Source organism: Neomonachus schauinslandi, chromosome 9, assembly GCF_002201575.2.
Source record: "Neomonachus schauinslandi chromosome 9, ASM220157v2, whole genome shotgun sequence".
NCBI classification, from domain to species: Eukaryota; Metazoa; Chordata; class Mammalia; order Carnivora; family Phocidae; genus Neomonachus; species Neomonachus schauinslandi.
This window is the reverse complement of record NC_058411.1, coordinates 109,914,879-109,930,129: the sequence shown is the minus strand read 5'-3', so window position 1 is coordinate 109,930,129 and position 15,251 is coordinate 109,914,879. Positions and strand designations below refer to the sequence as shown.

At 45.7% G+C, this 15,251-nt stretch overlaps 1 protein-coding gene across 4 annotated transcripts in view; it reads left to right on the top strand.

Moving 5' to 3' along the window:
• Positions 1-2,461: 2,461 nt before the first annotated feature.
• Positions 2,462-15,251, top strand: part of PARP6 (poly(ADP-ribose) polymerase family member 6) — a 27,361-nt gene continuing 14,571 nt past the window's right edge. For 3 of the 4 annotated variants that reach the window (XM_021694073.1, XM_021694077.1, XM_044918406.1), the window contains exons 1-11: positions 2,462-2,549; positions 3,781-4,050; positions 5,925-6,122; positions 6,756-6,833; positions 7,586-7,680; positions 8,106-8,166; positions 8,409-8,499; positions 8,933-8,999; positions 11,979-12,128; positions 13,308-13,518; positions 14,230-14,283. In XM_021694073.1, coding sequence (XP_021549748.1) covers positions 6,120-6,122; positions 6,756-6,833; positions 7,586-7,680; positions 8,106-8,166; positions 8,409-8,499; positions 8,933-8,999; positions 11,979-12,128; positions 13,308-13,518; positions 14,230-14,283 — 810 coding nt within the window. In that variant the 5' untranslated portion in view covers positions 2,462-2,549; positions 3,781-4,050; positions 5,925-6,119. The remainder of the gene's footprint in view (positions 2,550-3,780; positions 4,051-5,924; positions 6,123-6,755; positions 6,834-7,585; positions 7,681-8,105; positions 8,167-8,408; positions 8,500-8,932; positions 9,000-11,978; positions 12,129-13,307; positions 13,519-14,229; positions 14,284-15,251) is intronic. The other variant, XM_021694076.1, reaches the window with a different exon arrangement.

The following is a 15,251-nucleotide window of genomic DNA, read 5'->3' as shown; positions in this document are numbered from 1 at the left end:
TAAATGTGACTCAGAGACCCCAAGGTCAGAGGGCCTCACAAAGGGCCTGGGAAGCTTTTATTTTATTATTTTATTATTTTTTATTAAATATTGTATTTATTTATTAGAGAAAGAGAAAGCCTGACTGAGCCACCCAAGTGCCCCTCTGGGAATCTTTTAGGAACCAGAGACCAATCCCGCCATTTCTGGTCTCTGCCTCTAGATGGTTCATTCTCTCCCTGCAGGTAATCTTTCTCCATCTCTCACTCCTCATAGTAGCTGGGAGGTAGATGCACCATAGCTCCTGGGTTTTTTTTCTCTTCTGTTCAGGAAACCAGTTCAGTCCCAGAATCATATTCTCTCATCCCTAATCCAAAATTCCCAGGAGAGAACATTTACTTAGCACAGCTTGGATTAGGAATCCACTCACAGTTCAAAAAACTGCAGCCACAGTGCCAGGGGTCACACAAAACAAACATGGCCCTGGGGCCCACGGATCTGGAGGGCGAGTATAGAAAATATAATTTCCAAAGAATAGGGTTTATGGGCTGGACTAGCTCAAACAGTGTCCATTCACAAGCGCAGTTCTGCAGGATTGGGTGATTTCCCTTATCTTGGTTTCGGATGGGAGAGGAAAGGAGGTAAATGGCTGAAATGACCCAAGATTGCGATTTTAAGGGCAAGCATATTAACAAAAATGTGATAAAAGTAACTGACCATAGGATCTGGACTGGATAGGAAAAGAAGTGAAGCCAGAAAGATAATGATAAACCATGAGGCAGTCGAGATTCATGGGATTCATAATGAGTAGAAGAGCTGGTGGCATGAGATGGGAGGCGGTGAAGAGGGGAAATCCTGGAAGGTTGTGAAATACTGGATTTCGACATTTTACTCATGGGGACAGAGTTCTTCTGCTTACCCAAAGTGCTTGTGTTCAAACACTGCCAGGCATGTGGCAGTGTTTTTATGGCTTTTAAAAGCTGTTATGGGGCCCTTGCTAGGGAATTGTTTTAGGGAACAGAATCAACTCCTTCCCCAACTACTCTGAACTTCTACACTCTGAGACTAAGGCCATAAATCCTGTTATTTTATATCACTCGCTTTTTTCAGTTATTATGAGCAATGGGTGTAACAAACTGATACTAAGACAGTGTTGTGGTCCAGGCTGAGAGCAAGGTGAAAAGACTGGGGCAGGGGGAATCAGAAAGGAGATGCTGAGGATATCCAAACGTAAAAAACATCACCAGGAAAATCCTTACTGCAAGGCTGCTCAGGAGGGATAGATATGGCATGCCTATATTACTCAGGGCAAAGCCTTTCTTGAGCGTGCTGTATCCAGCTAACAAGAGGGAGCGAGGTGGAGCGCCTGGGTGGCTCAGTCGTTAAGCGTCTGCCTTCGGCTCAGGTCATGATCCCACGGTCCTGAGATCGAGCCCCGCATCGGGCTCCCTGCTCAGCGGGAAGCCTGCTTCTCCCTTTCCCACTCCCCCTGCTTGTGTTCTCTCTCTCGTTGTCTCTCTCTATGTCAAATAAATAAATAAAATCTTTAAAAAAAAAAAAAGAGAGAGCGAGGAAAGAGAGTAGATCTAAGATAAGCCTTTCCCCATTAGTGCTGATGGAAAAGAGGGGCATATGGGAGCCCTGACACCGAATTCTAAGGATGAAAGGAGATCTGGCCATGTCTGAGATTAATAATCATAATAGCCACAATTATAGCTTCCATTTATGGACTACTTCCTAGTCGCAGATTCTTATATGTATTATGTTGAACCGTATGATATTGCAGGTATTTGACTCTTTATAGCCTACAAAACGACAATTTCATAAGGTTCAAGCTATTATTTTATTTCATCCTCACCACAACAACCCCATTAAAAGGTATTATTGCCCCCACTTTACAGATGACAAAACTAAGACTCAGAAAGTGAAAGTCCCATGCTTTGAGGCTGAAGTGCTGAAACCAAGCTCTGAACCCAGATTGTTTGAATAGAAAGAATGCTTTCCGGCACGCCACAGCTACCAGGGGAGCAAGACCCCGAGGTCTTTGACTCCCCCATTGCAAACCAGAGATTTTTGGAGTCCGCGGGGTCTCAGGAAGCCCCTCTCAATCTCTACCTGTGGCCCGTCCTCCAACGTGGAAAGGCAGCGGGGACGGTCTTCCCTGCTCATTCCTCCCAACCACACGGGGCGCCAAGTGCCGACAGTCTTTTTCAGAAGGCTCTCCGAGTACCCCCAGAGCCCCTCGTTTTTCCACTCACCCGCCCCAACCCACGGCCCCCTCCCAACCAGCGCGCACCGCGCAAGCGTCGGAAGCCTGGCGTACCGGGCGGTGGCGCGCCCAGAAACAGGCCGCATGGCGATTGGTCAGAAGCCCGTCACGTGACTACGGTGTTGCCGCGCGAGCGTGCGCAGAGTGGCTCTGTGCGCCCGTGACGGAACGACGAGGCGTGGGGGAGCGCGACCTCGCCCGCCCGGCCCGGCCCCCGCCCCTTGGCCTGCCGCTCCGCCCCCGCGGGGCGTCCCGGGCCGCTCGTCCCCTCAGCGGCGGCCGCACGCGGCCCGGGGTCGCCGTGAGTACTCGCGAGGGCGGCCTGTGGGGCGGCCGCCACGGGAACGGGTCAGGGCTGCCGGGCCACGGGAAGGGTGCGGGGCCCGCCCCGCCTCGGCTGGGGTGGATGAAGTGAGGGGCTCGGACCGGGTGGCTCTGAGGGGCGCTCCTAGGTTTGACAGGCTTCGCTCAAGGCCGGGCGGCTGGCAACACCGATCGGGCACAGAGCTTCTTCCCCGGGAGGCAGGTGTTGGGTGTCTTTGGGGTCTCCGGAGGAAACCGGAGAAGAGCTATGACTGCTCCCCCCCAGGGAGGCCTCAGGGCCTGTCCTGGAAGCGCGGATGGCAGCCAGTGTTTTGGGGGCTAACTTCGTCCTCTCCCTCCACCGGGTGTACCGGAGATAGCGCCAGCCTTTGAGAATCTCCCCTCCGTGGGTTCTCCCCCGCACTCTTTGTTCAGTGGCTTAGTCTTTCTGAGAAAGGAGCACTCGGTGTAGAGCGGAATAACCCCCTTTCCCGGGACTACAAAGCTGGGAGTCAAACCCAGAATTAAACGTTGGGATCGGAGGCTTTTTTGGCTAGGTGAAAAGTTGTCAGACCGAGAAGTGCCGGTGGACCTAGGGAAGGACTTTTGTGATCCGCACTTGAGGCTTATTTACATCTGGCCTGTTCCCATACAAATCCGTAAAGCCTTCTGTCTTAGCTGCCATCATCAGACTTAACACCGAGCTGAACACCCTTGTTTGGGTACTCTTCACACAGTGTATACTTGGCCCAGCTTCTCTTGAAAGGTTCCCTCCTTCACCTCATTTAGATAAATCAGATAGGTCTTTCCTGCTTAATTCATTAAACAACTCCTTTAATTAGTTATAACCACATTACAAGAAAATTGGATGTAATTAGGACCTGTCAAATGTTGCTTAAGTCCCAATTCCACTATACTGATGCTAAGCAACTTGCTTGGCCTTCCTACACCTGGGTATTTTATGTATAACGTGAAAGCACTGAGATGATCTTTTAGGCTTACTCCTCTTTCAGATGTCTGTGATTCTGTGAATTTCATGACCCACCACTTCCCTTTTCCCACTCTTTAAACCCATTCTCTACCTCCAGGGGAATGGGCATTGAGAGTAGAAGATGGGAGTCCCTTTCACTGAAACAGCCTGGTTTGGAAAAGATGGTAGTCTCTGAATTGTTTCCTCCCTGGACAAGAAAAATTGCTTCTAAACTGCCTTTTTCTCCTTGTGGTAACAGCAGAAACCAAGCAGCAACAGCCCTTGGAGAGAGGCTAAGTTTTTCTTGACTTCTACGGTGACAAAGACCTTGAGAAAGTTGGTACTTCTGGCCTACGCTGCCAACGTCTTACCACCCAGCCCGAGAGCCCAAGCTGGACATTAGTGCCTCCCTCTTTATTCCCCTGTGATCGTCTGACACAGATCAGCATCTGACTGTTTATTTTCAAATCTCACAAACCCAGCTCAGCCCTCAGATCTTCATAATTTTGGTTCTCAGCTGCTCTTTAAGGTGAATGGAGTCTTGCTTTTTAAAATCATTTTTGTATGATTTTGTCTATGTGTAGACACAATTAGGTTCTTCTGTGTATCTCCCTTTTGGTTTAGGTATCTAGCAGACAGTTCATTCATTCATCTATTCATTCAATAAGTATGAGTTGAGGTACTGACAACAGACAGTAAAGAGTCAAAGCCTCTGCCACCACAAAGCTTATATTCTGCTGGAAGATAAATAAAACAAACATTTTGTATGTCAGAGCATGGTGCTGTGGAAAACTGTAAAGCAGGTAAGGGGGATAGAAAGTGCTAGTGTGAGTGTGTTGAGGTTTTGCTGTTTTATAGAGGATGGTCAAGATGACCTTTGAGCAGAAATCTGAAAGTAAGGAGCACGCCATATGGATATCTGAAAAGCATTCCAAGAAGAGGCAACAGCAGGGACAAAGGCTTTGTGGTGGGAGTATAGTTGATATGTTTGAAGAACAGCAAGTAGGCAGTTGTGGAGTTTCAGGGATAATTTTCCTGTTCACACTTAGAATTGACTTTTTAGGGCCCCTGAAAAAGTGAAGGAGTAGCTTATGATTTTTTTTTAACTTGTTAGGGAATTTTCCAACTATACACAAGAGTATGAGAAACTCTCATGAACCCATCACTCATTGATCATTGATATTTGCCGTATTTATTTCATTCCCCCCCCCCCCTTTGGGGTGGAGTAGTATTTACAAGTAAATCTCAGATATCAGGCCATTTCATCTCTAAGAACTTCAGTTGCAGTTTCCCTTTGCATATTGTTTTTGATGAGTCAGGCACTGCTATCAGCTCGAGGACAGCTATGGTGTTTGCCTTGGCATTGTGCCATATGTCCCCATCCTGGGTCAGTTACCAGGCTTAAATTGGTTATCTGGGGAATAGACCACAGGTCCTTGGAGCACACAGTGATTTAGAACAGTGGTTCTCAAATTTTATCATGCATCAGCATAACTTGGAGGGCTTATTAAAGCACAGATTACTGGACCCCCATCTCTGGAGTTTCTAATTCAGTAGGTCTTAGTAGGGGTCTGATAATTTACATTTTTAAGTTCCCAGGTGATGCTGATGTTGCAGATCCATAGACCCCACTCTGATCTATAAACCTAAGGTTCAGTAGAACCATATTAGAGACCAAGAACACTTCTGTTTAGGTTGGAGTGGGTGAGACAGATATGTGCAGAGCCAGGAAGGCCTAGATAGTTGTTCTTAATTTTGTGAAATGGCTAGGGGTTAGTGTTTTTCTGACTATTTATCGGGATCATTATTGTATTTTTATTTGGGGAGTAGGTTCCGAGATTAGTCCAGGGTATTATTTTGGCCATGACAACTCAGACCATGTATACCAGGGGATGTTCAGTGTTGTTGAGGACTTTTTAAGTTAGCTATGATTGTCATATAAAGGCTTCCAGTGATACTGATATTTAGTAAGACATGATGATTCAATTTGAGTAAATAACTAGGGGTAAAGATTCCCAAAAGAATCTGATTCTGATGAGGGTTGGTACTGTGAAGAATGTTCCTAAATGAACTGACTAGACAAAGTAGCATATCATCTGGTCCTGCTACCATCACTTTTGCCTTCAGGGGTTGATACAGCATTATGATCTAAAGCAGGGACTTGCTCTAATCCAACTCTTGAGCTCAAATGGAACAGTAGTGTCTTATGTTTGTATAGTGCTTTCACAGTTCATTATCTTTAAAGAACTATGTGTACAAGTGTGTGTACATGCATGCAAGTATGTCTCTATGTGCAAGTGTCTGTAATATGTCTAATAAAAGTGTATCCATAAACGTGTGCTTGTGTAAATACCATCTAGCTGTTAAGTGGTGATGAAACCAATTGTTGTCTACTTTCCACAGGACAGTGACTTGTTACCACCACCACAGCAGAGCCTGACATCCCCAGCAGATCTCCAGTCAGCCCCTGACATCACCCCTTCCCTTGTCTCCCTCTGTGGCCTCCTAAATGCCCATCCCATTGGCCTGTGTTCAGCTGGTGGTATGGAGGGGTGCTGCCTAGCACTGACCTGGGAGTGTGTGTGACCCACTGACCCAATGGTGAGAACTGACTACCCATCTCTCCAACTGATCATCCAGGGGATAGATGGGACAAAGTGCAAACCTCATCTTTTCCTGGTATTTTCCCTTCCACCCTTTTGAAAGGTAGAGTTGGTTATCTGAAGTTAAAGGAAGAAGGAGCATGGAGACTGTATTACTTGGGGTGTGTACAGGTAGATTTTTTTGGGAAGGAAGGAGAGAGTTAAATAAGGGACAGAAAGGGAGTGATAAGAGAGCTTAGCTATGTGTGTAGCTGCTTTGCAGTAATGATCCTAGAAGAGGCCAGCCTGCACTAGGATCTAGATATGCCTAGGAATCAACATTGATGTTGAAGTCTGCATCCCTCCCCCACTGGCTGCCAGAGCCTCAATCATCATACCTCCCCTCAAGAAGGCCAAAATTCCCTATCTTCCATCCCTCAGAAGTCTGAGGTAGGCCATGGATATGACCAGATCCAGGAAGAGACAGGTGTTCCCAAATGGTGAGATGAAGGGAGTAAAGGGAATAGGGCCTCAGTTATTCTGTCCCAAGGGGCCTCCCGTTCTTTGTGGGAATCTCTTTCCTATCACCCCACTCCATTCCATGGGATGATAGGGATCCAACAAAGGTTGTATCCTTATTTCTCATCACTAGGACATCAAAGGCCAGTTCTGGAATGATGATGATTCGGAGGGAGATAATGAATCAGAGGAATTTCTCTATGGAGTTCAGGTGAGATTACAGCCCCTAAAACCCATATTGGATAGTCTAAATGTGTGCTTCTCTGAATACAACAAGTAGTGAGAGATTATTCTGGAGCAGAGATAAGGTGAGGATACAATACAGTGTTGGTGTGGTCTGAGCATTGTCTTACAAGAGCTGATCTCATATCCTTGCTCTTGCCTGGGACTCATAGCTTTCTCAGAGTAAACTACATTCTTTGTATGTGAAAGCTACCCATGTGTTCTTGGTTGGAAATAATTAGTTTTTGACTCTTCCTTCACTAGTTAGTGGGTGTCATTTCATTCATTAGGGTCAAATTTTTAAAAGATTACCCTGCCAGTGATTGCTTCGTACTATCACTACCCAGGGCACAATCCTGAGGAGGAATGTTGGACTCTTCACACAGAACCATCTGAGTTAAATTCTGTGCTCTTCAGCCTGTCCTGAGTTCTCATGGAAGGGATACCTAAGTATCCCTGGTCAGGGTCAGAGGCAAAGCTGCAGACTTAAGGCTGTGTACTTGAGCAAGGCCTGCATTTGGTCCACTGAAAGTTCATAGAGTGGAGATGGTGGGAGACTTGTGTGCCAATGGTGGGTGGCTAGGGTCACCATCAAGAGCCCCTTCACAGAAGCTGCCTTTTGCTTATCTGTACTACCGCCGTTTGATTTTCTTGTTCCTGGTGTTTGTTCATGTTCTTTTTATTTTGTATCTCTCTTTCCCCTCCCCCCAAACCTCCCCACTGTTTTTGCTGCTGACTCAGGGGAGCTGTGCAGCTGACCTGTATCGACACCCACAGCTTGATGCAGACATTGAAGCCGTGAAGGAGATCTACAGTGAGAACTCTGTATCCATCAGGTGGGACTCCACTTCAGGAGCAAGCCACTTCTTTCTGAGCTGTGGAAGGCTAGAGGTTTTTTTCTTCTTATGGCATGATAGGGGGTCTGTGGACCTGGATAAATTAGGAGCTTAGTGGTAGTGGGAGTTGCTCAGAATACTTAAGCTTAGCTGAGAGCAGTGATGAAAGAAATATAGCCACTTTTCTTAGAAGTTTCCTCTCATCCTAGAATCCCTCTAAGCTGATAGTTTGACCTTCGAGGTCAGAAGGGCTTCTGGCCTGGAGGAAGCCCTGATCGTGTAAGTGGCTTGAGGCTGTAGTTAAGCCTAGATACAGAGCTACCTTCCACTCTTCCCTCTCCCATGGCCCCAGGCTCAGTTTTCCCTCCACCTCAGTCTCTGTTCCCTTCTTTCTCCCTTAATGAGTCTCCCCTGTATCTCTGTAGAGAATATGGAACTATCGATGACGTGGACATTGACCTCCACATCAACATCAGCTTCCTCGATGTAAGTGGTGCTAGTACCTGCCAACAACATGTCTAGCTGGACTTGTGGATTTTGTCATGTAGGCCAGGAGTCTTGTTCCTGAGTGCTGTATTTGGAGCACATATTCTTCATCCTTGTCTTTCCTAGACCATCAGCAGACAGTGGTGTGTACTGTCATGTGCATGTGTGTGTCATATAGGGAAAACTTCCAAGTCCATTCCTCTCTGTTGCTAAACTGGAACCTGTTTCCCTTACTCTTTTAGGAGGAAGTCGCTACAGCCTGGAAAGTCCTCCGAACAGAACCTATTGTGTTGAGGCTGCGATTTTCTCTCTCCCAGTACCTCGATGGACCAGGTAAAGGCAGTGACTTTGGGCATGTAGGTGCTTCAGTTGTGGTCTAATCCAAAGTCCTAAGTTAACTGTGCCAGAGAAAAGCTAGGAATAATTTGGGTATAATTTGGAGGCCATTGGTAGGGGCTTTTCATTCATTTCCTGTCACCTGCTAGCCATCCCATGAAGGCCTTCTTGGTTAATGAAATTGTTTTCTCTGGTCCCCAGATATTATTTATTCTTTCCGTTCCCCTCGACCTCCTCATAGAAGCTGAAGTGATTTGGAGTTGGTCAGAAAGCTCCCAGAATCCGCCCTCTGCCTCAGATGCTTGCTTCTCCATCACTATTGGTTAGAGTACTCTTAGAATCTGAGGAAGCTCTTTCACTGAACCGGGGCTTTGGACTCCCAGGAAAATAGAGACATGCACATACTAGGAGCTTTTTCTTCTCTTTGCAGAACCATCAATTGAAGTTTTCCAGCCATCGAATAAGGAAGGGTTTGGGCTGGGTCTTCAGTTGAAAAAGTAAGAACTTTGATCTTTCTGGTTATGGACATATGAGGGGAAGAGATGGAGATATGGATGGACAGGCAGACCTTTGGGTGGAATGTTTCCTCCCAAAAATATCTTTCTGAGATGTGCCCAAGAAAGACTAAATAAATTGGGAAAGCCAAATTTATGGTTAGGTGGGAGACCCTCTGGTTCTGGGGTGTCTGGCCTTGAGACTGCCTGGAGGTGAGGTGGGGCTTATTAGTACTTACCATTTAAGGATAGGTACAACCCTAGAATTAGGGTCATGCTCTTCGTATTTTCTCTTGTGATTTTCTCAGAGTGGGGCTTTAGGAGCTCAGACAGTTTTAGTTTATGGAATGTGTTGAGCGTCTTGCTAATATTTGGTGTACAAAGAGAAATAAATGAATTATATAAATTCTACCCTCAGTGAATATAGAGTCCAGTGGATACATGTTCTAATACAAGTGAACATGTAAGGTTTAAAAAGATTATAGAGAGGGACACCTGGGTGGCTCAGTTGGTGAAGCGTCTGCCTTTGGCTCAGGTCGTGATCCCAGGGTCCTGGGATCGAGTCCCGCATCGGGCTCCTTGCTCAGTGGGGAGTCTGGTTCTCCCTCTGCCTGCCACTCCCCCTGCTTGTGCTCTCTCTCTGTCAAATAAATAAAAATTAAAAAAAAAAAAAAAAGAATATAGAGGAAGGGGTGACTCAGTCTGGTGGTGGGTGGAGGGCTATGAGTGAATGAATGAAAGGGAGATGATTCATGTTTTCAAGGATGGATAAGAGTTGCCCATGCAGACAGACTCTGAGAGTGAATAACATTTGCAAGGACAGTCAGGTGAAGCAGCCTGTGTGTAGGAAGCTCAAGTAGTTAAATATTGCTAGTAAAATACAGGGGGAGAGTGGTAGGAACTGAAGCCAGAGAAGTAGGAAGGGGTCCAAATCAGAGAGGATCTTGGGCTTTTATCTTGTAGGCAGCGGGAGCATTGAAGGGTTTTAAGCAAAGAAAGGACGTGGTCAGACTTCGTTTTAGAGAAATGATTCTGGTAGTGCTGTGTAAACTAGGTAGGAGGGGGTGAGACAAGAGACCAGAACTAGTTTAGTAGGAGGCATTTGTAGAAGTCCAGACATGAGATGATGAGGGCCTGAGCCATAGTGTTAATGTGGGTGAGAATAGAGATGAAAGATAAACTAGAGAGATTTGTGGAGTATAAAATCAGTAAGACTTGAAGACTGATTTAGATATGTTGTATGTGGTCATAAAAACCAAGGAATAGTGGAAAATTACGCCTAGGTTTCCAGCCTAGATGGGTAAATTATAAAACACCAAATTAAATAGGGATATAAGAAGAAGAGCAGGTTTATGGGATAAGGATAGATAATTAGTTCCATTTTAAACATATTGTTTAAAGATAACCTTGGGGGGGTTGTTGCCTGGGTGGCTCAGTCAGTTAAGTGTTCAGTCTTGGCACAGGTCTTGATCTCAGGGTGGTGAGTTTAAGCCCCACATTGGGCTCCATGCTGGGGATGGAGCCTACTTAAAAAACAAAAACAAAAACAAAAAAACCTTGGGATATTCAGGTGGAGGCACTCAGTACATAGATATGTCACAGAAGTTAGGGTTGAAAATATATTCACTGAATGGGTGGAGATTACAACCAGTGTAGAGTATGAGATTGCTAAGGGAAAACATGATAAAAAGAAAATAGGATCAAGGGCAAAACACCCTTTGACATTCAGACAAAATACCCAAGAAAAGCAGCAGGGTGGGCAGAAAAAGAACACTGAAGGTAGGTCAAAGAAGTTAAGAATAGGAAGCGAATGGTGTCACAGAAGGCAAAGGGGAGAGTTTCTACAAGGAGGGCAAAATGCCAGAAAGGATAAAGGGTAAGTAAGAGGAGAACTTAAGAGTTTTTGTTGGATTTAGCATCAAGGTAAGAGCAACCATAGTGGAGTGGTGAAGGTAGAAACTGGACTACAGTGAGTGGTTAGCAATGAAGTAGAAACAGTAAGTGTGGACTGAGATACTTGGATGAGGATAGGAAGGGAAGAAGGAGATGTAACTAGACTGAGGTGCAGAAACCGAAACTTTTTGGAAGGCAGCTGTGCTCACCACTATACCACCAACGCAGAGGAAACCGAAACTTTTTGTAGACTTTGGGAAAGGAACTGACAGGAAAGGGGGATGATTGATGGACCAAGGTCCCTAAAGAGGCAAGAAGGGGCTGAGATCTAGAGAACAAATAGGGGAATTAATAGAAGGGTCACCTGGTCTCCTGTGAATGGAGGAATCAAGGTAGAGTGGAAATGGAAATAGATTTTGTAGTAGGGTTGGAAAATTAAGGGAGCTGGTAACGATGGCTTTAATTTTCTCTGTTAAGAAGGAAGAGGCTATCAGCTGTAGGTGAAGTTAAAAGCTTAGAGAAGGTGGTAAGGATTTAGAATAATAGCTTAGAGTAATGCCAGAGAGGACTGATCAAAGACAAGTGAAAGAATTGACAGGACTAGCTGAGGGCCCAGCTCAAGTTGGAAGCCATAAGTTTGGGGATATAATTTTTTGCCTAGCAATGTCAGTACCCCTCATGTCCCTACTCTTTCACTATTTACAAAGTAGAGGGTGGTACTCAATTCCATCCCACTACTTCTGTTCCACTGTCAGTATAGTCATTCTTGGCAGTATATTCCCAGGCTCATGGCCATTGAAGGCTCACCTTTGAGATCTTCCATTAAAGGCAAATCATCTCAGAATTGTTCTGGTCCATTAGACCAGGTAATGGGAGTGGATATTTACCCCTCAGGTAAAGAGGTACTTTAGGACAGTACATTTCCATGTGCTAAGGTCATTATCAGGGGATCTTCAGACACACTTCCCCACCACAACTAGCTTTACAGCCCCTGGGTCTGAATTTTAGGTTAATTGCTTTTCATAGTTCTATTCCTTGACCTATTCCCCTGCCTGAGTTTTTGTAAGCCTGTTCTCTTTGATTCCTTAGGATCCTGGGTATGTTCACTTCCCAACAATGGAAACATCTCAGCAACGATTTCTTGAAGACCCAGCAGGAAAAGAGGCACAGTTGGTTCAAGGCAAGTGGTACCATCAAGAAGTTCCGAGCTGGCCTCAGCATCTTCTCACCCATCCCCAAGTAAGTGCTCCCCTAGGAGCAGATCATCTCTAATGACCGTGGTCTTGTCTGAGCTTCCACCCCACTTTCTTGATTACCTAAAGTTATCTATTTTGCCCTCTCCTAAGGTCCTCTAAATTCTGCACCTTTAACTGTTAACACCACCCACACGGTCCTGTCCCGTTGGTGTCTTTATCCTTGTACTTCTGACACCAGTATTCATACCTTGTCCTTTATGTAAAACACAATACCTAGCTCATGGTATGTATTTGAAGAATTGTATGCTAATTTTTTCCATCTTTTCTTTCTTTGAACCTCATCTATTACTCCCTCTCCTAAGAAGGCAGCATCTGAGAATAGTCATCAACTCCTTGTTCTCATGAGAGGGTGCACTGATTTATTATCTAGGTTTTAGAAATAAATATTGTCTCGTTCTCTGTCCCCAGGCCTACATTTTGTCCCCCTGGGGCCTCTGACTTGCCCAAAGGCTAATATAAACCCAGATTTGTAGCTTCCCAGGCACTATTATTGACAGACAGACATTAGGCTCTTTGGGTTGCAACTGCTTCTTGCTTAGTACAGTATTTAGCACGTAATCATGTGTATATAAACACCACACACACACACACACACACACACACACGCACACACACAGTAAATGAAACAGGCATCCTGTCCAAGGGATCATTCCGTACCTGGCCTAGATGCCATAGAGATTGACTGAGACTTTGCCTCTGCCTGTTCTCCGTGTTCCAATCTGAAGAACACACAAATAATGACATAAGAATCAATTCAGGTTTGTGATCTACTTGTTTTAAAAGTGTTTAAGATCCAATGGAACTTTCCTCAGGTAGGAGTTCTTCTTTGGCTTAAGTCACTTCACCCATCCTGGCCTAGGACACACTTATCTCCAGTGTTTTGTTTTTTTTTTTGTTATTTGTGTTTTTGTTTTTGTTATTTATTTGACAGAGAGAGATACAGTGAGAGAGGGAACACCAGCAGGGGGAGTGGGAGAGGGAGAAGCAGGCTTCCCGTGGAGCAGGGAGCCCGATATGGGGCTCGATCCCAGGACCCTGGGATTGTGACCTGAGCCGAAGGCAGACGCTTAATGACTGAGCCACCCAGGCGCCCCTCTCCAGTGTTCTTCTAGGGCTCATTCTGAATCCGCAGTTTCATCACTTCTCTTTGCTCTCTCTCCAGATCTCCCAGTTTCCCTATCATACAGGACTCCATGCTGAAAGGCAAACTGGGTGTACCAGAGCTTCGAGTTGGGCGCCTCATGAACCGTTCCATCTCCTGCACCATGAAGAACCCCAAAGTGGAGGTGTTTGGCTACCCTCCCAGTCCCCAGGCAGGTCTCCTGTGCCCCCAGCACGTGGGCCTCCCTCCCCCAGCACGGACCTCTCCTTTGGTACATGGGCTGGGGAGGGTTTGACTTGGGTGTCAGGAGGGTGGGAATGGAAATGTGGGAGTATAGCTTCTCAACATGAGGTGGGAGTATGGTTTTTCAGGCATCCTAAATCAAACTTGGACATGTACCATGAATGGGTAGAATGGAGCACTTTTTTTTTTTTTTTTTTAAGATTTTATTTATTTTTATTTGAGAGAGAGAGAATGAGAGAGAGGGAGTACATGAGAGGGGGGAGGGTCAGAGGGAGAAGCAGACTCCCCGCTGAGCAGGGAGCCCGATGCGGGACTCGATCCAGGGACTCCAGGATCATGACCTGAGCCGAAGGCAGTCGCTTAACCAACTGAGCCACCCAGGCGCCCTGGAGCACATTTTTTAATAGCTGAAAACATAACTGTCTGGCAAGCTTCTCTGATAGTAGGCCATGAAGCAGGGAGTCTGAGCTTGGGCATCCCAAGATGTCATGTATGATTTTATTAGGTTGTGGTTAGGACTTGGTCATCAGCTGCTGTATTAACCTATCCGCCTACCTTGAAGAAGGTAGGAACCTTTGGCAAAAATGTCTAAAGGTCTTCTCTCCAGGTTTGGGATTATTTAGGCTAATTGGAGGTAGGGCGTAGCTATTTCTGGAGAATCCTAGGTGATGAGTGTGAGGTCTTTCTAGGCACCAGCTTCATAGGAGGCTCATGATGTCTCTCTTCCTACTCTCATCAGGTCAGTGGTCACTGCAAGAACATCCCCACTCTGGAATATGGATTCCTTGTCCAGGTAATTGAGTTCAAAGCTTCATTCCTAAGCCTTTTCCCTGTTACCTGACTCATCTGTTCCCCTAACATCTCCCAGCTCCTCAGTCAGTTAACAGATATTTCCTGAGTTGCTCTGCTCTTAGAACTGTACTAAGCATTGTGTGGATAGGAGAAAAGAAGGCATAGTTCCCATCCTCAAGAGGCTTATGGCATTATTGGGAAGACGCTAACAGATCATGTCTGATCAAGTGCCAAATGATGCACGACAAATTTTAAGTGCATTGGTGTCCAGATATGAGAGGGATTGACACTGATTTCCTTATGATCCCCAACATCCTTACTCAAGTGGTCTTCAGTTTTCCCTGTACCGCTTTCACTGCTCAGCTACTACTGGGTTATTTCTTTTTCATATCTCTTTATTCCCTGGACATGCTTTCTTTGATTTTTGCATCTCTATTATTTTTGTTCCCATCATTCCCTCCTCTGGCCTTCCTCCCCATATCTGCCTTTTGCAGTCAAGGCTCAATGCTACCTGTATCATAAAATTCTTCTCCATTACTCCAATCATACTAGGTTGGAGTGATCTCTTCTCTCATTGAACTCTTAAGATGCTTGTTGTTTTGTATGGCACCTGTGTGTCACATACCATATGCTTTGAGTTGTAATTAATTTGTATACATGCCACATCTCCCTTGTTGGTATTGAGGGTTTGAGAAGACAGTCTTTTATGTTATTGCATAATCAAGGAAACCATTCACCAAACTAGGTACATAGTGGGCATTCAGTACATCTGAGTGAATAAAAGCCCTTGCATGTCCCTTTACCAGCCCAAAAGTATGTGAAATGGGAACAACTTGATTCATACAAAACCTGGTACCTGATAGAAAGAGTCATGGTAAGACAGAGTGTGGTTTGGGGCGCCTGAGTGGCTCAGTCATTGGGTGTCTGCCTTCGGCTCAGGTCATGATCCCAGGGTCCTGGGATCGAGCC